We start from the raw sequence: 23,882 nt of genomic DNA, 5'->3' as shown, positions 1-23,882 counted from the left end.
TGGTTTATCTCTTTCTTCGTTGCATGCGACACCACTCCCACTTTTATTTCTAAGGGATCGGCGTCAGTCCTGGATTGTTAAATGACTAAATTTGATTAACCTACATTACCACTAACTTCATTCCATAATTTTGCTACTTATGTATTTGATTTTTTTAATTTTGCGCAGAATTTTAACGATCTTTTAAATAAATATAAGTATTATAGTCATTAATAAATGTATTCCTACTATTGTTGTTTCCAAAAGCAATAAGATATTTATATTTAATATAAGAAAAGAGCATGATTATATAATAAAAATAAAATGGTAAATATTTTTTTAGAAGCGCAAGGTGACACCCCCACGGTGTATGGCTGAGAGGCAAATAGTAATGGATTCTAATTAGAATGTAACGGTAAACCGTCGAGCTCGATACGGAATCTTATGATGCGAACGGGATTGAGAAAATGACACAGTATGCTACTTGCCGACACTAAAGTGCAGTAGGTTGACGGTAGCTCATATTCATTTATAATTTAAATCACTTCGTCCGCACTCAAGAAGTCCGTAACAGATCGAATGCACTTTAACAATTTTAAATCATCTGCATACAGAAATGTCATTATTAAATGAAGTGAAAAGCAGAAGATTAAGAATGGATCCATAAAGAACCCCAAAGGGGTAAAAATTACATTGATGAAAAAACTGTGAAAACGCGATAATAGCTGAATTAAATCATCCGAGCAACCATAACAAACCTTGTCGAAGGCTTTCTCAAAATCTATATATATAAATATATAACGTCTACTTGAATTCTCACTATTTTGTTGAAAAGCAGTGTATCGGACGTGATAAACCGTATGCTGTTGGTCGATCAAAACTGAAAGTGATTGAAGATGTATCTATGGATGATTATTTCGAACAATTAACCCTTTGCACTCGTATTTTTTTTATATTTTTTTATGATCTGATAATACTGCGACTGGTCTTTAGTTTTTTATGCACAATTTGTCGCCCTTTTATTGAATATATGTGAGTTTAAGACATTTTCAAAGATCAAAAATACGTTTTGGAGGAGGAGCAAGACTGATTTCGCAACTTTTTAAAATAAAATTGAGAATCAAATCAGGTCCAAAAAACACCCCATTTATATCATAATATATTGTGAGGAATATAACTAGCTGCATCGTTAACGCTGTGCTCATTCAAATAAATATTTCAAATTTTACGAAAAGGAAATAGCAACTCGTTTTGACAAAAGGTTTACTCGTTTTAAGATACGGTTTCCGAGGCAAACTGAGAAAGACCGGCATATAACCTCATTCTGTTTAGAGCAGCAACGGCAAGATCTTTCCTTCTAATTGAATTATAAATTGGTAGGGGGGGGAGTACTGTGGGGGCCTATTTATATATGCATAGGTTTTAATTACGGCCAAAATAAAAGGTATAAATATATAAATAAGCCCAAACAATTTTTATATTTATCGAGTATCCTCAACATGTTGAGCAGCAAAAATAAGCGTTTTTATTTTTTGAGAAATAAAAATATCAAAAAACCAGAATGCTTACTTAAACCACATAGTATGTACATACATATATTTTTAATGCAATTGTAAACAATTTTTTTTAATTAAAGAAAGAAATAGGCTGTCTTTAATTATCACTACTTATTTATTTTTTTTATACTTGGAACATCTTAGAGTTGTATAATAAATCATAGATTATAAATAATGCGTGAAGAATGTCGCTGTTAAAATTTCCAAATAAAAATGTCTTTTGTATAGCAAATGACGTAAATACCTATTGAATGTTCACTAATTTGATTGTAACCAAATTCTATAAATATAAAAACCAGTTTTGGGTTTCTATTCGGTTATGCGTAAATTATGTATGAGAAAATCGCAATAAAACACGTTTTTCTATAAATGAGATGAAATACAAGAGGCTATGCGTAGGTAGGTATCCTTATATGTCTTAATGTATAATATTATTTCAGATATATTGTTATATTTCTACATGACCATAGATTTTAATAATCTGAATTTTATATATAATCGTTTTTTCATTAATTGTACTATATAATACGGTCAGGCAATAAATTAAAAATTTAATGGTCTGAGGGTGACCATAAAAAATGTATTTTTATGATCCAACTCCATTAAAAAGCGTTTCAGATTTCATATAAATAGCCAGGCCGTGTAATGAAATACATCATCATTAACAATGTATTTGTTTACACAGAGAGAGGCATGAAAAAATAATTTTTCAACAAATCCATGCGCCAAAAATGCAATATAATACACTTATTTTGCCATTCATATTTAAGCGCCGAAGAAAAAAAAACGCTCCGGGGACTCGACGCATGTAATCCTTGGATGGACGCACACTGTGGCAAAACAAACATAATGCCGAGAATTTTAATATAAAATATTACTATAGCTACGATACATTACTATTAAAAAAATGCGTTTAAGTACACGTAAGTCTTGAAAATAATAATCCTAAAGATCTGGTTTTCGCAGATCGCTTTGAGAGTTGAAAGAGATGGCAGAATCTTATACTTGTGGCCATGAACCCATAATAGAGGCTTATGTTTGTGTTTTACTTGTAATACATGTATTATACTAGTAACATATACGTTAAAAAAATAGTAGATAATATATAATCATACAATCGCCTTAAATTCATTATAGTAAAATAAACGTCAGAAAAGCTAAGTTAATTTAATTAAACATGTATAAAAATCTACATATATTATAAATAAAATTGTACCTGTTATTATCAGGTGATTAAGTTGAAATATTTATTAACACAATTGCTTAGTCATGAGCTCCTGAGTATCATTTTCAATTTGTCATATAAATAATAATATATTTTTTATTGATTATAATTAAACTTTGGGATTTATCATTATTAGTAGTCTTGTTATGGGATAAGTTTTACTATCGCTGTTATTATCATTTTACTCTAACTTGCAAATTAGTTTATTAACCTTAATTTTTTTACTATAACTTTTGCAGTCAGTAACACTTTAAAGAGGATGCGAACGGTTTTTTGTAGAAAGTAAATAAACTACAATAATGTGTATGTACAAAAAAATCGGTTTGCTGAGTTGAATTATAACTTTAAAATGGTTAAGCTATAGCTTAGAAGAATAAGAGAAGAGGACAATAGAGAGCCAATCGTATCAGGGTCTAACTATACCTTAAAATCCGTCCGATAATTACAAAAGATAATTGAATGTTTTTAATATATAAGATTTTCAGCTTAAAAAGCTAGAGATTTGGGAGTTTTTTGTAGTAATTGATGGCTTTTGAGGTATACCATTGTTGTTAATTAATCATTGATACTATTGAGTATTATTAATGTTAATTATGCCATAAAATCTGACGTTTAGCCACACCACGCGCACCCCCAGTCGTCTCTCATTTTTACAACCCCGTAATCCGGCGGCTGAATGGGCATTAAATATACATATTTAAGCGGTCAACTAGACAAGATTCCGAGGAACGAGCAGTGTTTTCCGCCGAGCTGGTTTCAAAGTTAATCCCTTAGCAAGGGCGACCGCCGAAGAGTCTTTGACTAAAGACCATAACGGGATCACGATAAACCGCAAAGTGGCGCAAAACGAAACCAAAGACGCTTTTCGGTCTTCGTGAAAGTCAAAGTGGTGAAAACTTTGCAAGGACGATGAGGAAAAAAGTGCACTTAGGACCTTTGTGGATTTTGGTTAATAATTTATAGAGCAGTGAAAGTGCGTCTCATGTGACCTGAGTGATGTTTTTTAGTTTAATTAATATTTAAATTACATCAGATAATATGTATAAGCTTTCAATTATTAGTTGATCGTTAGCTTAATTATCATGTAAGGTATGACACGTTTTATTTTGAGAACATAATTAATAGCACTGATCAAGAGTTACAAAGAAGATGCCAAGCTTGTTTGTGTGTAAAATTATTTTCATTACAACTTTGAGTTATAAGAAAGTAAAACATTAAAGCAGCTGTAACTTTAAATTATCTTTACAATAAAAAGCATGAATATTCAATCAAAATATTATTTTAAAACAAAGGTACCGTAATATAAAGCAATTTTTTAAAGTTATTATTTAATATAGACTTTTCATAAAAACCCGAATAGTGTCCCAGAAGGTTTTTTTTTAAATATTATTTTAATAATTAAATTTTTTTTTAATATTTTTTTAAAATATCTTTAAAATATTCATAAATCATAAGTAAAAGTAACCCATATCACAAACGTGAAAAACAAATAAAAAAATATGTATTTTTATACAAAAATTTTTTTTTAACTACATATAGGGAAATAACTTTAAATTAAGTTGAAATATATTTTTACTGACAATTTAGTGAAATCATATCGGAATACATATTCACTGGTAGATATTTATTTTTATTTTTTTATTGCGAATCTGACCTTCAATAATTGACAGGTCGTTATACAAACAATATTAAACACTAGCTATGACGAATTATTATTATACTTGACAAGCTAGATGGTTCGAGCAAGAGGAGCGTTCTCAAGCGCTGACGTCTGGCAGCAACTGACAAAAATAAAGACCGGTAGCGCCGGTCAAGACAGTATCGTTGCCGCGTCTAGAATTGTGCGGAGCAGTGTTGTTGTCGAAACTGATGACAGAAACGATGAAATGTCTGGAGCTAAAAATTGAAAGTGTCGCCATGTTTTCAGACTCCACTGTGGCGCTGGCTTGGATTAAAGGTTGTCCGTCTCAGTGGGAGACGTTTGTGGCTCATCGAGTCACCCAAATTCAGGCTGGGCCAGGGTTGTGGCGCCATGTTAGGAGCTCAGACAATCCCGCTGACGTGATTTCAAGGGGCATGTCACCCCAAGCGTTATCAAAGTGCAAGCTGTGGTGGAATGGTCCGCCTTGGCTGTTAAAAGATGAAGATGGCTGGCCAAATGAGCCATCCAATTTCAGACAGGACGAGTGTGAACTTCCTGAGAGGAGGAATATCATCCAAATAAATGTTATGGAACGATCGTTTGTTGACGAGCTCAGTCAGCGTTTTTCCAAGGTGGAGCGACTGATTCGTTCAGTCGCCTATTGCCTTCGTTTTGCCAGGAAGCATGTTGGCCTTCTATCGGCTGATGAGCTCAAAAACGCTGAGCATGTGCTTATTAAGCAGCTGCAACAAGCTCATTTTCCCAATGAGATAAAAATATTGAAGAAGCACCTTCCCTTAGCCAAACAAAGCAAGCTGGTCAAGCTTGCTCCTTTTGTTGACCCAGAAGGTCTGTTACGAGTGGGTGGTCGTTTGATGAACAGCGATTGGGGCTATGATGCCAAATATCCGGTGCTGTTGCCGACCAAGACGCATTTCACTCGGCTGATAGTCCAGCGTGAACATGCAAACTTGCTACACGGGGGTCCTCAAGCCGTTTTGGCATCCCTGCGCACAAAATACTGGTTCCCGTCAGGCAGATCATTAGTGAACCAGGTAATTAGACAATGTGTTCGGTGCACAAGGGTCAAGCCAAAGATGCTAGACCCAACGACAGGTAGCTTACCGGCCACCAGAATTCAACCAAATCGGCCGTTCACGATCACCGGAATGGACTATGCTGGGCCATTCTTGCTAAAAGAAAAGACGGCCATCTCCAAAGGGGAGAGGTCGCAACATTTGGTCCTACGAGCCGGATGGACCACCAGCGCTTCGCTGAGGAAGCATTCGGGGCAGCAGCAGCTGAACAACTGCGGGGCATCATAGGGAAGCCGCCGGGTCGAGAAGCTGCGCAGACGGACGAGAGGACATTTAGGTTAGTGGTTAGCCGTTCCCCACTTGTTATTTCCTAACCTCAAACTTTTCCCTTGAATCAATATGTCGAAACGCGACATACTGAAGCGTTCTAGGCTGCAGTCGCAGCTTAAGCGATTTGCCGACGCTGTTGAAGGCTGGGTGTCTAAAGGAGACGCGTCGGGTCTTCAAGTACATCTTGATGACGTTGTGGATGTCTTAAGGACCTTCAGGCAGGTCCAGGAGGACATCGAATGCACCATAGGTGAGGTGGACGATGAAGCTACCTCGGCGTTCGAAAAGGATTATTACAAAACCATTTACGCCGCGAAAGAGTTAATAGTGCGATATGCACGGGGGCAACCCCCCCTCCTAACAGTCGCGCCGCCTACTAATGTCTCATTACCTGCCCTTCGGTTGCCTTCATTTGAAGGTAACTACAAAGATTGGCCGCATTTCTCTAGCCTTTTTCTAAATATTGTTTGCCGAAAGGCAAACATATCAGATCAAGAGAAAGTCCATTATTTGTTGACTTCGGTCAAGGGAGAAGCCGCTGAGGTCCTTCGCGGTATAGAGTCCGCAGGTCAGTCATTTGACCTCGCATGGGAGTTGTTGCGATCACGGTTCGACAACCCGAAAATTTTAGCCACTGAGCACTGGAGAGCACTGCTCAGTATTTCGACGGTTAGCGCCAGCTCCCATGTGGGGTTAAGGAAGCTGATCGATGCGGCTACGTTGCACGTAAGAGCACTGGAAGGTCTTGGGCTGCCAGTGCAGCATTGGGATTTTGTCCTAGTGCAGATCATCGTGTCAAAATTGGCAGTGGTGCTGGCCCGCGAATGGGAAGCGACAGCACTAACAATCAAATTGACAACGTTCGAGGCGTTGTTAACATTCCTAAAAACGAAACATCAAGTGTTGGAAAACACAATTATCCCGACTCAGGTCCCCATTAAGGAGCCTAAAGTTGTTCACCAAGTGAGCCATCAGCCGTTGCGCGAGGTATGTCCTCAGTGCAAGGGGACTCACAAGTTGGGTGAGTGCCCCAGTTTCAAACAATTGCATGTCCATAAAAGGTGGGTCATCGTGAAACGAAACGCACTATGTTTTAATTGCCTGCGGAAAGGTCATAGTGCTGGTAATTGCAGGGGCAGTTGCTGCTCAGTGTGTGCAAAAAGGCATCACTTTTTGCTCCATGAAGATAGGGATCGAGCAGAAGCTCCAAAAGCGACAATATCCGCTGTAATGGCCTGCCAGCCAGGTCAAACCGGTAAGGTAGTATCGCAAATAGCTTTACTTTCGACGGTAAAATTATCCATCCGGGGTCGAAATGATTCCACGCAAGTCTGCCGTGCCCTTCTTGACACTGGCGCTGAGACGAACCTTGTATCATGTGCACTGGTTGACAGGCTGGGTTTGAACATCCGCAAATCCAGCGCCAACATAGTGGGTGTAGCGGAGTCTGTGGCCGCTAGTCAAGGCTCTGTAAAGCTAAAAATAGCGCCGAGGAAGAAAAAGCAGTGGTCGGTAATTGACGCTATAGTCATGCCGAAATTGACTGCAAAAATTCCAAGCATGGCCATCAGCAATGTACGTAGGGCCATCCCTAGATATATCCAACTGGCAGACAATGAATTTGACTTGCCGGGAGAGGTGGATGTCATCCTTAACGCAAGTTGGTTCTTTGAATCAATGCGCAATGGGCGCAAAAGAATCAAACTTGAGGATGGGTCAGTTGTAATTCTGGCAAATTCCACATTTGGGTGGATAGTGTCGGGTAGCATCTTAGCACCGGCCGCTAAAGATCCTGCCTGCAATCTTAGCTTGGTGCAGATGGACAGGCAGTTAAAGAAGTTCTGGGAGCTCGAAGAGGTCAGTAATGACCTAAGAGCTAGTCACAGCGACAAGTGCGAGGAAGAATTCAAGGGTTCAACAAGTCGTACAACGGAAGGTAGATTTGTTGTACGCCTTCCATTCAAAACTGATGACCGCACTTTGGGTGTATCATACGAGCCAGCGCTTAAGCGGTTCTTTGCTTTAGAGAGAAAGCTGGCGAAGTCTATAAAGATTCGGAATGAGTATACTGACTTTCTTAAAGAGTATATCTCTCTTGGTCACATGTCTGAGCTTCCCACCGATCCGTCCATAAGGGACGAGGGTTACTACATTCCACACCATGCTGTGATAAAGGAAAGTAGCCTCACAACCAAGCTCCGAGTGGTTTTCGATGCATCGTTCAAGTCCAGCAACGGTGCCTCGCTCAATGATCTACTGATGGTTGGTCCAAAACTACAGCAGAATATTTTTGTCGTGTTGATTCGTTTTCGTCGGTTCACGTATGTCATTACGGCTGACATAGAGAAAATGTACCGGCAGGTTCAGGTTCACGCCTCCCATAGGAGATTTCAAAAAATCTTGTGGCGATCTGACCCGCGGGACGACGTGAAATCGTTCCAGCTGAACACAGTAACGTACGGGACAGCTCCAGCTTCATTTTTGTCGGTGCGTTGCCTGCATCAACTTGCAGCCGAGGCAGAGGTTGATTTTCCTGCAGCCTCTGCAGTCATAAAAAATGATTTCTATGTTGATGACCTGCTCACCGGAGCAGAATCCATTGTGGCCCTTAAGGCATTACGGTCTCAAATTGACGTCATATTGAGAAAGGGCTGTTTCACCCTGAGAAAATGGCTGTCAAACGAGCCAAGGGTGATAAGCGATCTCAAGGAGGACGCAAAGGGGCAGATCTCTCACCATATCATTGAGACGAATGAGTCAACGACACTGGGAATGGGCTGGGAAACGAGAACAGATAGGTTATTTTCTATGGCAGCGTTCCCGGAGACACTCCCAGTGACCAAAAGGGAGATCCTCAAGTCGATCGCACAAATTTTTGATCCACTGGGTCTCGTCGGTCTCGTTGTTGTAATATTAAAAATATACATGCAGCAGTTGTGGAAGGAGAAGCTTGGCTGGGATTATAAAATTCCCAGCTCTTTAGTCAGCTCCTGGCAATTGTTGTATGGGGGTTTAAATGGCCTAAAGGCAATAGTTGTCCCACGCCATGGGTTTGCGCAGTGTCTGTCTAAGATCAAATTGGTCGGATTCTGCGATGCGTCCATCAAGGCATATTGGAACCGATCAATGGTGAAGGGCTATGTGTGTGTCTTTGTGTGTTTTGCGACAAAGGCAGTGCACCTGGAGGTTATCACGGGACTCACTACAAATGAGTTCATGAACACCTTGAGACGATTTATCGCGAGGAGGGGCAAACCTGCCGAGTTGCACTCCGATAATGCCACGAACTTTGTAAGAGCCTCTCGTCAGCTAGGAAGGCTTATGAGATCTGCCGACTTCAAGGAAGTTCCGGCTTCGTTAGCTGAACAAGGGATTAAATGGAGATTCATACCACCACGGTCACCGCATTTTGGCGGTCTGTGGGAAGCGGCTGTCAAATCAGCCAAGCGACATCTGGTAAGGGTAGTGGGAAACGCGTCCTTAACATATGAGGCCTTCAGTACCGTCGTTGCGCAGATCGAGTCAGTATTAAATTCGCGTCCGCTCACTCCAAGTTCCAATGATCCAAATGACCTCATTCCATTGACTCCTGGTCATTTCCTTATCGGCGAGCCACTAACTGCTTGTCCCCAGGAAAACGTGCACGACGTGCCGGAGTCACGGCTGTCTCAGTACAGACGTTTGCAGCAGCTGGTGCAGCACTTCTGGGCCAGGTGGTCCAAGGAGTATGTGACATTGATGCAGCAGCGCAGCTTCAGATCGGGTTCCTCCAATCCTGACATTGGCGACATGGTGTTGTTGAGGGAGGACAATCTGTCTCCTCTTCAATGGCAACTTGGACGAGCGATCGGGTTGCAGCCAGGAGAAGATGGAGTTGTACGCGTTGTCTCGGTAAAAACGCCTAGCGGCATCACCAAACGTGCAGTCAGCAGGCTAGCACTCTTACCAGTGGAGCAGCAACAGGACACAGTGTAATAAAACAAATGTGCGTAAACATCGCTCAGGCGATGAAATTAGAAGATAGTGAGTAAGCAAGTATCGTTTCAAAATAAGATACAAAGCTACTTGAAGTGTAGGGAGGAAAAAATGTTCCAAACATAAGTTTTTGCAAACGCATTGACAGGTTGTCGACACCGCCAAACGCTCCTAACAAACACAGTTACAGTGATTGTGTATTTTTAAGTAAAATTATATTTTTATTGATAAAAATATAATTATAGTAACTGTTTTAATGACATCATATTCGAATACATTTTCAGCACCAAAAATATAATTAAACTGATAGACTCTAGTAAAATTATATGCTACTCTCAAATGTCCATAAAATTTAATTTGACAGTATCGAAACGGCAACTCGGTTAAATCTAAACCTAACTGAAACAAACTAACCTACCATAAATAATTATTTTTCAGTGAAGGTAAATTTTCACTAGCACAAAAATACTTTCACTGTATTACTATGTGTCAAACATTTTATTTATAAGTTCACTGGTTAATGAGAAACTTTATTTATCCACTGCGCGGATAGTCCGGAACATTTTGGCATCAAAAGGTGATTTTTTAACGGAATTTACTGGTGGCTCGAGAATTTGTTTAACTCTTTATGTGCCACGGACGCCATATGAAGCTCTGTCGAGTTACGACCGTATTTCCACGGCCTTCCTACGAAGTGATATTTCAACACCATTTAGATATATAAAGCCATCTATATAGAAACGTTTAAAATTATTACCACTTAAACAACGTTCAGCAAATGGGTAAAACTAAATGTTTAACTTTTCAACGTCACTGGGCTGTCATAAATAACTTGCGCCTTTGTAATTTTTAATAACAATTGATAATTAGTACATACATAACTTGACTAAAATTATTTTTGTTACGCAAGGCTAAAACGTAGTTAAGCTAGTATGGATTCGCGCCTTTTTAATATAATAACTTTTGCCCAAATTTATCGTAAGATGACATGTAAAAAATGCCGAAAAGATTTTTTATTATTGTTACATTGCTCGATTATATTTTGTAAAAAGTTTTAAAAACTCACAGAATCCAAAAATATTTGTGTTAAAATAATTTTTAAAATGTTTTTAAAATGACACATAAAAATAAATAAATTACATTACAAAATATACATTAACACTAAAACCGGTCATTGGTAGTGAGCTCAGGCGTACATTAAAACCATTACCAGTAACCAGTAATTTCAACGTGATCACAATGACTGAAATTTCCGAACAATAATTTATAAAACTACCTGGTTAGCCAATAAAAGATCTATAAATCGAAAGTTTTTAACCAGGTGCTTGTAATATGTTTAAAAGAATCATTAAAAAAATCAAATAAAAAAAATATTTGCATCATAAAAATACAATAAAAACTGTTATTAATTTACATTAAATTGAATTAGGACTATCGTGACCTAACAGGTTACTTCAATGCGTCACGATGGTCAGAAAATAATACACAGTATTATTAGGATACACAAAAAAAAACATCATGACTAACAAAACACCTCAAAAATTAAAGTGAAATTAAAAAATGAATAAATTACAGCCATCGTGACTTGAAAGATTACTCCAATGCGACACGATATTAAAAAATAATAATAATAACAGTGTATTATTGCAATATACCCAAATAAAATAATACACAATAAAATTCTGTATAGTAAGAAAGAAAAAGAAATATTAAAATAGTTAAATTATATGGTACAATCCGAACCAGTTCCTCATAGCTAATATTAACATTTTAAACGCCGCAAACTATTCGCACGGTCGTACACTCCAGGCCGGAAAATTTGTAGTACAAATAAAATCTATTAATTTTTTTTTGCAAATGTAACGATAATGATTTTTACGGCCATTTAAAATAAAAAAAACAATAGTTTTTCCCTTCCAAGACAGGGTTGTCACATTACAAAATATAAAAATATTGAGAAATATATATATATATATATATATATATATATATATATATATATATATATATATATATATATATATATATATATATATATATATATATATATATATATATATATATATATATATATATATATATATATATATATATATATATATATATATATATATATATATATATATATATATATATATATATATATATATATATATATATATATATATATATATATATATATATATATATATATATATATATATATATATATATATATATATATATATATATATATATATATATATATATATATATATATATATATATATATATATATATATATATATATATATATATATATATAAAAAAAAATGAGTTAATATAATAAAGAAGTATACAAATTGTAAGGTTGTCACATATTAAAAAAACCGTAAAAAATATTCACATATTTTTAAATATATATAAAAAATAAATACTAGGAAGTTTAATGCAAAAAAATAAAAAAAATATCTTAGTTTTCGTAAAAATACAAAATTAAATCAGAAAAAACATTAAATTAAATTAATATAAATACAGACATTAGTAAAAATAAACTGATGGCAAAGACGATCGAAAAAATGATACACTTTCAAAAACTAAAGGACAGACGGTTGACGAAAGCTCTATGTATAATCTAAATCATTCTGTAAAAAAATAGAGTTCGGAACATATTGAATGAGTTAAAACAATTTAAAATCATCTGTATATAATTACAATTATTACTGCTGTATTTATGCCATTATTAAATAACGCGAAGAGCAGAAGGAACAGGTTGGACCCTCGAGAAACCCTTAAAGGAAATAATGATAATAATAAAAAACGCTTCAACTCATTTTACCGTATCTAAAAATAATATATTGTTTTGAAAAATAAATGTAAAGCAATTTAAATAAAAAGAAAAGCTCATTAAAAAAATCAGTAAGATATTTGATAATCTTTAAAATTTATTTTCAATCATATTTTTTTCTTTTCACTTTTTTGGAGGAGCTAAAATCCGTATGCTAAATATTTAGTAATTTAAGATTTTTTAATAATAAAAATGCAAACAGTATATACTAAAGAATTTGTCAGTTTAGGTAGACTTACAAATAGGAAGTTACTATTTATTTTTCAACTCGTACGATACTACATAGTACATAATGTTAATCAAGCCAATAATATATGCTGTTCGAAAACTGTTTACGTTTCTAGCTTTTGGCACTGTGTATAGTTTCGCCACCCCGAATGGTAAATAGGGGTGCGATTTTCGCAACTCGGAGAGGTCGGAAAGTTGGCGAAAGTTTTCGACGTGATAAACGCGTTTTCAGTTCTTCGAGGCGTGTTTTATACCTTCGACTGAAAAATATCTGCCAGTTTGGCAAACTATGGGTTTTAGCCCAGTTTGTTTACAGATAAAAAATAGGAAGTTATGAGAAACGCTGCTCGGACTATAACGATCGTCGTGAGAATCAAATTTGCAAGTGCAACAATAATTTGAAGACGGCGGATGCGCAATATAGCTGCGACACGAACGATATTAATTATCTGCTAATTAAAATTATTTCTATATCAATAATAATACATGTTAAATTGATTAAAAACGAACAAAACTACCGATCATTGATACAAGTTTCTTAAAGATATATTACGTGTCTGCAACATGGTGGGCCAATCGATTTTTACAATAATGAACTAGGATTGTTGAGATGAAAATAAGAAACATTTTATATGATTCAGCACCTGAAGATGATCGTCAAAGTGCGTTCGTGAAAATATGAAAATCGTATTTTCATCTACAAAAATCAAATATATTGTTGCGAGATAATAATAATATATTACACATTGATCTGAATAATGTACTACTCGTATCATTTAATATTATTATTTAATGATTTTTTTTTATATTATGTATTAATACCATTTTATGTCACTAGTTCCATATCTGTTTTCCGAAATTAAAATAATAAAAAATTGTTACGTCACTTCGGCGACGATGCACATTCAACATAGCAAATTTATGACGCGCACAACGGCCGTCATAGTGACATACATAAGATTAAAATTAATTTATCGAACGTTGTAACGAGATTGTAACCGCATACACCCCACCCCCACCCATATTCTAAAGTTAAAATTTATTATAGTACTTCCCGTTAAGGTTCAATCATAACCGCGCTAGGGTTTAATCGTAAACGACCGGGTCCAGATTTTATGTTTGCCAAATTTCGCGTGAAATAAGGGTCGGTCGAAAACTCGACCAAACACAATAACTGGTCCTTTAATCGGTCGATGTCGTAAAACGACACTCGATAAAGTAAATATAATATAATGTTTCAGTATAAGCAATCTTGAGCTAAGTTTGAGTTCAACTCGGAGAGCGAACGATAGAACTTTCAATCGTTTGATTTGCTATCGGAATGCAAGTTGAAGTTTCTGGATTTGATATTGGCAATAAGTTCAAATTATTTCAAATTGCTGGGAAAGGTTTAAAATATTGACTTTGATATTTAATGTCAAGATGTATGTTTTAAGTATACAGATGGTCAGATTAATATGTACCTACACACATATAAAAACATATTGATGTATATTTATATTTTAATATATATCTATAAGGTTATTATGGTAACATGCTGTATTGAAGTTATATTTATTATAAATAAGATTTAATACGAATTTTGTCACAACTTGCTCTTGATTATTTTATAGAAAATAAATTGCTTTATATCTAAAACTACATGTAGATTTAAAATTTTCGAATTTTTAAAAAGGTTTTAAATTTTAGATATCATCGATTTATATTTTTCTAAATCGTAAATAAACAGTTCACGGGATATACTTAAGGTTCTTGTGATAACATAAGTGATTACTTTGCATAATAAAGTGTTTATAATAAATGAAAGAATCTAATATATGTATCGTAGTTACTAGACATTGCTCTCTTATCTGGTTTTTTAATATGTTATTAAAGTAATATATCAAGGGAATTAATTTCAATAAGTAAATAGAAAGAAGCACAATTTATTAATAATTGAAATATATTATATGTCACATAGTTTACATATATTTTTTTCTGTATAAAACATATCATAAAAAGTAGGTATTCAAATATTTTTTCCACATATGAAAGGTAATTTAAGATTTCAAATTCAATTTTATCAATAAGGTCTTGTTTTAAGTTATCATGGATTTCTAAACCATTAACATTTTAAGACATATAAAAAATCTATATACAATATTTTTTGTGTATTATTGTAAATATATTTGTATCATGTATAGTTTTTATAGTGCGAAACTTTCTTCATATATTATTCATTTTAAAATTTGACCTTTTTTAAATTGAAATTTAAAATTATGTTTTTTTTTATTATTCCTATTTCTATCAACGATTTAATTATTTATTCAAACAGTCGCCGTATGAATGATACAAAATACTATATGTACATGCCATAAAAAAAACAATAATATATTTTATAATCAAAACTATCAACAGAAGTCTCTAAAATACTTTTAAATTACTAAAATTGATAATAACATAAATAGATTTTCAACATAAAATATTTTTTTAATTAGAGGTTTGTGTATAAAAAAATCTATGTTAAGTATTTTTTTGATTTTATTGTATATATTTAATTTTATTTACGACTATTTTTATATTTTTTGCGAGCATGAATAGTTTTTTTGTGGCACGTATTTATCTTTATATAATATATTTTAATTTATAACATTTGACTTAATTTTTTTTCGACAAAATTTTTGTCTAAAATTATGCACTGATTTAAATTTTTTAATAATATTTTTCCTTATATGATTTAAATATTTTTTATTTTCTTAGTACAATACATCATCATTTTAAATGATGCATAACACTAAGCGTTTTAAAAAAACATGTAAATGTTAAAAAAAAATTTAGAATCAAAACTAATAACAAAACTCCCTGATTTTTTGTATTTATATGACTGATAATGACATTTAATACAAATAAATATTTAAGTCATATAAATATTATTTAAAAAAAAATTTTTTTTTTAAATAAATAGTTTTATAAAAAAAAAAAAAAAGTTTTTTTGCACAGTAAAAAATATATATTTTTTACTGTGCAAAAAAACATGAGCAGTATTTCTTAAAAGGGTTAAATTTTTTGTACAATATTAAATACGTTTTTGTTGTTGTATATTATATATACATATAGTTTTTGATGCTTTTTATTTTGTAACATTTTTTGCAACTCAATTTATATTTAAAATTATGTTTTTCACTACATATTATTATTTAACAACTTTTACTACAAAAAAGACAGCCATAAAATTAATAAAAAAATACTAATAAAACATTTAAAGTAAGCATATATCATATATTTTTAGGCCGGATATATTTTTTTAAGTGTATAATTATAGTCTATTTATTTTCAAAAGTCAGTGCGCATCAACGTCGTTTAACGCGTAATAATAATATTCTCTTAAATTTCTGCCCTGTTATTGCAGAGTTATCACGCATTGGCTCTTGAAAATAAATATACAATAGATTTACAAAAAACGGAACTTCATAATAATTCAATATGTATTTAAAAATAAATAAAAATAAAAATTTTTTTTTTTTAAATTCAACTTTATTTAAAATTATTTGGTTTAAAAAAGGCGTATAAATCGAGTATAAGGGCAAAAATATAATTTCTACAATGTATTTATGAGTTAACAGTCCTTGAATTTGCTTGTATTGAAAATCGAAATCTTTATAAAAAGTACGAAAGTATAATACTTTCTATTTTTTATCACTGCGAGCCGCAGCCTAAAGGTACGCACAGGTAATGGTTTAAGTGCATATTTATTTTATAAAAAAAAAAAAACAGATAAGCAATCAATGTTGCAATGAAAGATAAGGATGAGTCAGGGCTGGCATTTTTTTGTAGTGATTTTTTTCCATGCATATGTTTTAACATTATTAAATGTACCAATAATATAATTTTTTGTGAATTAATATTATTAACGATAATTATATTAAGATGATAAATATTTCATTTAACTTTTGTATTTAAAATTAAAACCCTTGAGCGCAACTGCCTGAACTTTACAGTTAGTTACCGAACGGAATACCTGTCATATCGCTATATCTGTGCACCCACAAAAAGGTAGGGAATATCTGAAGATACATAATTGCAACGCACAGGTGAACTACCAGTACAACGAGTTTTGTCGTTAGAGTGGGACGTTCGTTCGGTGGTGTTTATTCCAGTGAAGTGTAAAAGTGGACTAATTACATAAATACAGATATATAAGATGGCTTATGTTCTGTTTTTACTCATTTTGGTGCACTTTACTTTCGTGATATGCCAAAGGCCGCCGCCTTCCCCTTGTCCTGAAGTATATTATTACGAAACGGACGGATATCAGATATACGGTGTGGCAGAAGCATCAGATCCACCGCCTTATGGTTCTCAGATGGTTTTCAAGATCAAATTAACCGTCAGAGCTGAGCTACCGTCTGATTACGTCGGCAAGGTTGAATTATACGAAGACAGGATGACCGTGCTGAGACTCATCAACGAAGGAGCGCCGATTAAGTACAAGATCGACTTTCCAATCATATCTCCGCTGCCGAATGTCGTCTCCGTTATTTTTGACGATCGGATCATATGCTCCGGGACTCCAGCGACAGGCAGGATAGTCACCACTATAGATTTGGAGCACACGCTGCGCTCAGGACAAGCCGTTTTAAACAATCAACCGACCTACATCAGAACCACAACACCAATCGCGGAATACATATATAGTACTACTCGAGAACCAGATAAGCACACATATCAAAACAATGATATATGCGGAACGACTTCAACGACAATACCTTTGGTTGTTGGGGGAGAGGCGGTTGAAAGAGGAGATTGGCCGTGGTTAGTAGCGGTATTCAGAGAGAAATTCGGCGGATTAGAATTCATCTGCGGCGGAAGCTTAATATCAGATCGATTAGTTATCACAGCTGCTCATTGTGTGACAAATACTGAACATTTACCAGTGGAAGCAGAAGATGTCGTTATACGATTAGGGGTGCATAATATTGGCGATTGGGCTGATACTTCGACTGTGACGATGACCGTCACGAAAATAAAAATCAGGGATTATTTCAAAGATTTTGTGTTTCATAATGACATCGCCGTTTTAGTGATGGCTAGGAGTGTGACGTTTACGGATTATATACGGCCGGTTTGCTTGTGGGAGGGAGATAACGATCAGAATCAACTGTCCGGAAAAGAAGGGATTGTCGTCGGATGGGGGAAGGACGAGAGTGGCGTTAAAATATCTTTACGACCCAAAAAAGTATCAGTGCCTATTGTTCCGATTACTGTATGTAGAGGATCGAATCAGAAGTTCTTTCGATTAACGTCAAATACTACGTTGTGTGCTGGAAATAGAGAAGGGGCTGGTCCTTGCACTGGAGATTCAGGCAGTGGATTATACATGTTCAGAAGATTAAGATGGACCATCCGAGGGATCGTTTCTCACGCACTTAGAGACCAAAATAAGAGCTGCGATCTATACGAATATGTGATATACACTGACTCTTCCAAATACGTGTCTTGGATAAAAGACACGGAGTGACGACTACTCGATCGCTGATTGTCCGAGTGGATGAGCTGGTTTGACAATCTGCAGGTAATTATCAAAAACGTCTTTGTTTCACATTAATGACCGGTCATTAGTCAATAATGTCGTGTTTGACTTCAGTGGCTCAACGACTCGCTCGTCGAAAGCATAGTTTAAGATGCATATAAAAATATTTTGCACGCTTTTAATATTCGATTATGTGTTTTCGCAGCTTCTTCCCGGTTCGCCATGTCCGAACATGTTCGGATACGAAAATGACGGTTACAGTTGGTACGGAGTGATCTTAGTGCCCAATCCGCCCAATCATGGAAGTTTGACTATTAAAGTGAAACTATCGTTAGCCGCTAACTTACCCACTAAGTACGTGGGGAAGTTAGAACTGTACGGAGATAAGGCGGTCACGATGCGAAAGATCATGAAAGGACATTCGGCAAAATACAAGGTTAATTTTCCACTATCAGCTCCTCTGCCTACGTTGGTCAGCTTGGTGTTTAACAACCGATTGCTCTGTTCTGGACCGCCAGCTTCCGGGAACACGGTGACTTCGATAGATCTTCAACACATACTACATCTGGACAATCAGCCAAATCAATCAACGCATACCACTCAAGCGCCTATTACTTATCAATCAACAAGTGCTTATCAACAACCTGAAATATATCAAGAGCCGCAATACCAAAATAAACAACCTCAACCTCAAACTATGGATGACAATTCAATTTGCGGAACCACGAGCGTAGATCAAATTCCTCTGATAGTAAAAGGACAAACGGTAGATAGAGGAGAATGGCCATGGTTAGTCGCCATCTACAGAAAGACGACCGGAAGTTTAGAATTCACGTGCGGCGCTACGTTGATTTCAAAAAAAAGAGTGTTAACAGCAGCTCATTGTGTCACAGATAGTCAAAGACAAGCAATCGGAACCCACAACATTATGTTAAGATTAGGCGTTCACAATATAGATGATTGGAGCGATGGAAACGCAGTTTATAAAAGTGTAGTGGAAATCAGACTGAAAGACTTTTTTAAAGATTTTAAATTCAGCAATGACATTGCCATTTTGATAATGTCTGAAGAAGTTGTGTATAGCGATTTAATCAGGCCAGTGTGCTTATGGGATGGTGAAACTAATCAGAATCAAATTCATGGCAAAGATGGCTTTGTGGTCGGTTGGGGAAAGGACGAGGAAGGATCAAGGACTACTTCTGAGCCGAAGATGATTAAAGTGCCGATTGTTTCTACGACCACTTGCAGAGCTTCAAACCCGAAGTTGTTTTATCTAACTTCGGAAAAAACTTTATGCGCCGGTAGCAAAGAAGGAGCAGGACCCTGCACGGGTGATTCCGGAGGAGGAATGTATATGAAACAGAGAGGCAAATGGGTAATCAGAGGGATAGTCTCCAGTGCTCTGAAAGGAGAGGACAACAGCTGCGATCTAAACCAATACGTCATATACACAGACTGCACGCAGTTTTTATCGTGGATGCAACAGCCATGATTCACAGGTAAATATATAATATATTTATATTAATAACATGTAAATAAATTATGATTTAATTAAAACGTTTAGTATTAATACCATGTTCATAGATAAGACATGTCGAATAACTGTTGTATTATGCGAATTTTAATTATTGATTAATTAATTAACATTGCAATTCCTTCCAAGAACAAAAAAATATGTTTACACATAAATACTTTGTGTTTTATATGAAATAAATATTAAATTAAGTATTTTTTATGTACTCAATAATATATAAATGGAAAAAAAATTTCAAGGTAATAAATTTTCAATACATATTTGACCAAACCGCAATAAGACCTTCAAAATGTTATATCATACTCATATCTAAAATGAATGAAATATTTTTTAATATACATATCCTGTATATTAAGGTAACAAGACATTTGATCCACCTTGAACAAAAAATTCTGATATGACATTTTTTAGCTCCCGCAGCATTCCTTAAACAAAAAAAAAAAAGTTAGTGTCCTCCTTTAATATTTTCAAAATATAGTCACTATATGTATATACATAAAATATATAGCACACAGGATATATTACAATACAATTATTCTATATTTAATAATGCTTGCAGGATAGATCTTGTAGGGACTACCATAAGTACCGGTTTTTCCTACAGTCCCTTCAATAATGTTCCTTCCTTAGTTTATTTTTTTATGATGAAATGGCATTTTTAATGATAAATACTTGTATTTTCCTGTTACTATACATTGATTATTTTTATTTAATGGTTTTTACTATATCATTTCAGATAGCCTTCATCTATAATACATAGAGAAAAAAGTACTGCACATTATTATCTTCGAAGAAAAGTAAGTGAAAGTCGTAAGAGTCATACTAAATGTTTTTTAATTTGAGTAATTCATAGTATATGTTTTCATATGAACTTAAAAACTCTTTGTTTAGTTATAAAATTGTGTTTATTAATATACTAATTGTAAAAGAGACACAAACCAGTTAAACCGCTTTTTTTTCAATATTGCCAATATAATATGTGAAACATTTATTTTGCAACTACATATTTATATTTCTACATGATACGAAAGCAAATTAGCATAAATTCTGAAGAACAAATTTTGCAAAAAAGTATTGTGATTAAAAATCTATGTATATTATTTATTCTGTATACAAAGAGTATTACAAATTTGGTAAACCTCGTGTTATCAGTAAATAGTAAAGATATTAAATCGTGTGTGGTTAGATAAAGTAGTAATATATTTTTTATTGAGAATTTCTTAACATAATATAAAAATATTGAACTTCTCCTAAACTTTATATTATATAATAAAATTATATTTTATAAAGTTGCTCTAAAAATATAATTAAAGCAATGTATTTCTAAATAAATAGAAAAAGTTTTTTTTACTGATTGTTCATCAAAGTTAATTTAAATATTAAACATATCGATTTTAATTATTATCTCTTTTATTATTATTTTTCATCTTAAAAAAGAGCGACATTTTTGTGTAAGCTACTTGTATTAATATTAAAAATTATTGTTAGTTTATTATTTGTCCTATTTATATTATTACAACCAAAGTAATTGTGTCAACACTAAATAACAGAATTTTCACTGTAATGTAATATTTGTTTTCAAAGTTCATAAACAATGTGAAATGGCCTAAATATTTGTGAAAACTCTGTGATATTGTATAAAAATATTTTTTTATATAAATAAAATTTATACTATACTAGAACATATTTTAATTTATTTTATAAACCTACACTCAAAACTGGAAACGCCTAAAAAATTAAAATTAATTATTCTCTGTGAAACTAAAACTATACTAATATAAAGCATGAGAGATTTTTTAATGTAATAAACTTTTAGTTACAATAAATTACTAACCGTAGCATGACTTGAAATTGTTATTTTATTTAAATAAATAATTTAAAGTAATTGAGAATGGTTGAAATATCAAATATTATAAATTTTTTCGCTACATGATTAAATCAGTTTATGCTGTTTCAAATAAACAATACAGAAAAAACTCACTATTAGTGCAAATAGCATATATAAAGACTAGAAAATAAGCCAAGCTTTTGTAAAAAAAAGTAAAATTATCTCGTTGCGCAGATTTAATTTACGACAGTATTCATCGTTTTGCGCAGATTACCCGACGGCGTCTGTTACTCGCGACAGCTTAGGTAGGAGGTTCGTGAATAAAAAACCGACCTTGAAATTCTTTATCCCTGATTCTATAACAACAAGTATTTTTTTTTAATCAATGAATAAATACTTGAAGTAAGTAGCTTATTAGCTATTTGTTAATATAAAAAGAGTTTGCCAAATACTAGTATTTTTAATAGAGTTTCTTAATGCAAAAAAATGTGTTTTTTTAGTTTTCTCTACTTCACAGATAATATATTATGATAAATTATTAAATAAATAAAAATTGCGCTGAATCTTACATTGTGATATATATTTATTTTAAGCTTTATTACTTTATTAAAAGCTTAAAATTAAGAAAATATATTTACGGATTCAGTCCAGTGACCTCACATCTTATTTGTGGTGGTTGATTGTGTTTGATTGTGCACTAACGCCTGTTAAACCATGTTGCAACGGAAGATTTACAGCAAAATAAACGAAAATGTAATTGACTTATAGAATTATTTTTATTATATGAAATATTTTGTTGCCATCATTTGCCACAAAAAAACGATTTTATTAATAATATGTGCAATGAAATACTGATTTCAAATAAAATACCTATTATAAAAAATATTTTATTATATTTTATTTGAGGCTAATTTTGGTATTTTGGTTAATATATCATAGAAAAATGTGATGTTTAACTCATTACTGTAAAGATTATTTGATTTATAATAAGTAATGGTTAAAGGGTGATTTTTATGATGTTGCATAATAATAATCTCAAGCTAATAATCATAGGGTTTGTTTTTTTAATTTAATGGTTTCTAAAATATCAGAAATAGTAATATATATATTAAAATATTTCGATTAATGATTATAAATTAGGTTTTCCTAAATTTTCGTTTTTTAATGGATAAATATATAAATATAATGATTTGAGTCGTGCATGGTAATACATAGTAAATATGCATATTGGTTAACCCTTTTAATGCCAAGCGAAATTAGGCAGTGTATGCTAAGAATGCCAAGCATTATTTTGAAAAATATAGATGGTTGATAAATATTTCTAATATTCTATTTTTTTGTGTGAATCACTATTTATTATAGAAACAAAATAAAATCCAGTTTATATAAATAAATACACAAAAAGTATAGAAAAAAAAATTTCATAATTAAAAAAAAATACAAAACTAGAAACGGACAGGTCATTCTTACGGTTATAATAATAGTTATAATATAGTTGTCACTGCCTTACAAACTTTGATTTAGATATAGTGTTTTCACTGTTTACTTAGTGGTTGTTGACTGTGTTTACACTGTTGTAACACATCGCGCCTATGTCACGTTGCAATAAATAATTTACTATAAAAGTGAATGATAAATGATTTTTTATAGGAAAAATTTTGCTGGTATTACAGATTATAATTAATTGCCACAAAGATTAGATAATTTAAATTAAAAGTGAAATTCAGTACTGATTTTAAAATTAAAAAAAATATAGTTTTTAACGATAATTTTTTTATACGTTGCAATGAAAGATTTGAAATAAAGTAATTAATATAAAATATTTTGTTATCATTACAGATTAAAACATTTGCCACAAAGATTTAATAATTTAAATTAAATGTAAAATTCAGCACTGAAGTTTTTTATGGATGATTTTATTACATGTTGCAATGAAATATTTACAATAAAAGTAATTATTATGATGGAATGATTTATATTAGTAATGCAATATTTTGCTAGCATAACAGATAATATTTGCCACAAAGATTCGATAATTTGAATTGAATAAGAAATTCAGTACTGATTTTAAAATTATAATAAATGTAGTTTTTTATCGGTGATTTTATTACATGAATGCAATGAATGATTTACAATAAAAATAATTACTATAATAGAATGATTTTTTGTAAATGGAGTATTTTGCTAACACTACAGTTTATTATATTTGCCA

The 23,882-nt window shown here is 33.1% G+C and overlaps 3 protein-coding genes across 10 annotated transcripts in view; 2 read left to right on the top strand and 1 right to left on the bottom strand.

Annotated features, from left to right (window-relative positions):
• The window catches only part of LOC148231685 (uncharacterized), a 534,843-nt gene that overhangs the window by 244,452 nt on the left and 266,509 nt on the right, over nucleotides 1-23,882 (bottom strand). The gene's annotated exons all lie outside the window — the stretch shown is intronic.
• Nucleotides 16,948-23,882, top strand: part of LOC148231686 (uncharacterized) — a 58,462-nt gene continuing 51,527 nt past the window's right edge. Inside the window, exon 1 of the mRNA XM_088193558.1 lies at nucleotides 16,948-18,292. Coding sequence (XP_088049684.1) covers nucleotides 16,980-18,292 — 1,313 coding nt within the window. The 5' untranslated portion in view covers nucleotides 16,948-16,979. The remainder of the gene's footprint in view (nucleotides 18,293-23,882) is intronic.
• On the top strand, nucleotides 18,517-21,013 carry LOC148231691 (serine protease gd-like). Its single transcript, XM_088193448.1, has 2 exons — nucleotides 18,517-19,807; nucleotides 20,579-21,013. Exon 1 carries the CDS (start codon nucleotides 18,541-18,543, stop codon nucleotides 19,798-19,800), a length of 1,260 nt encoding a protein of 419 aa, XP_088049574.1. The 5' UTR covers nucleotides 18,517-18,540; the 3' UTR covers nucleotides 19,801-19,807; nucleotides 20,579-21,013.

The sequence above is a fragment of the Plectrocnemia conspersa genome, unplaced genomic scaffold (genome assembly GCF_051122295.1).
Source record: "Plectrocnemia conspersa isolate PC_06_02 unplaced genomic scaffold, ASM5112229v1 ptg000009l, whole genome shotgun sequence".
NCBI classification, from domain to species: domain Eukaryota; kingdom Metazoa; phylum Arthropoda; class Insecta; order Trichoptera; family Polycentropodidae; genus Plectrocnemia; species Plectrocnemia conspersa.
The sequence above is the reverse complement of the archived record's forward strand: the minus strand, read 5'-3'. Positions and strand labels throughout refer to the sequence as shown.

Coding starts and splice junctions, on each gene's coding strand:
- LOC148231691 (XM_088193448.1), top strand. CDS start 18,541: ATGTTCGGATACGAAAATGACGGTTACAGTTGGTACGGAGTGATCTTA.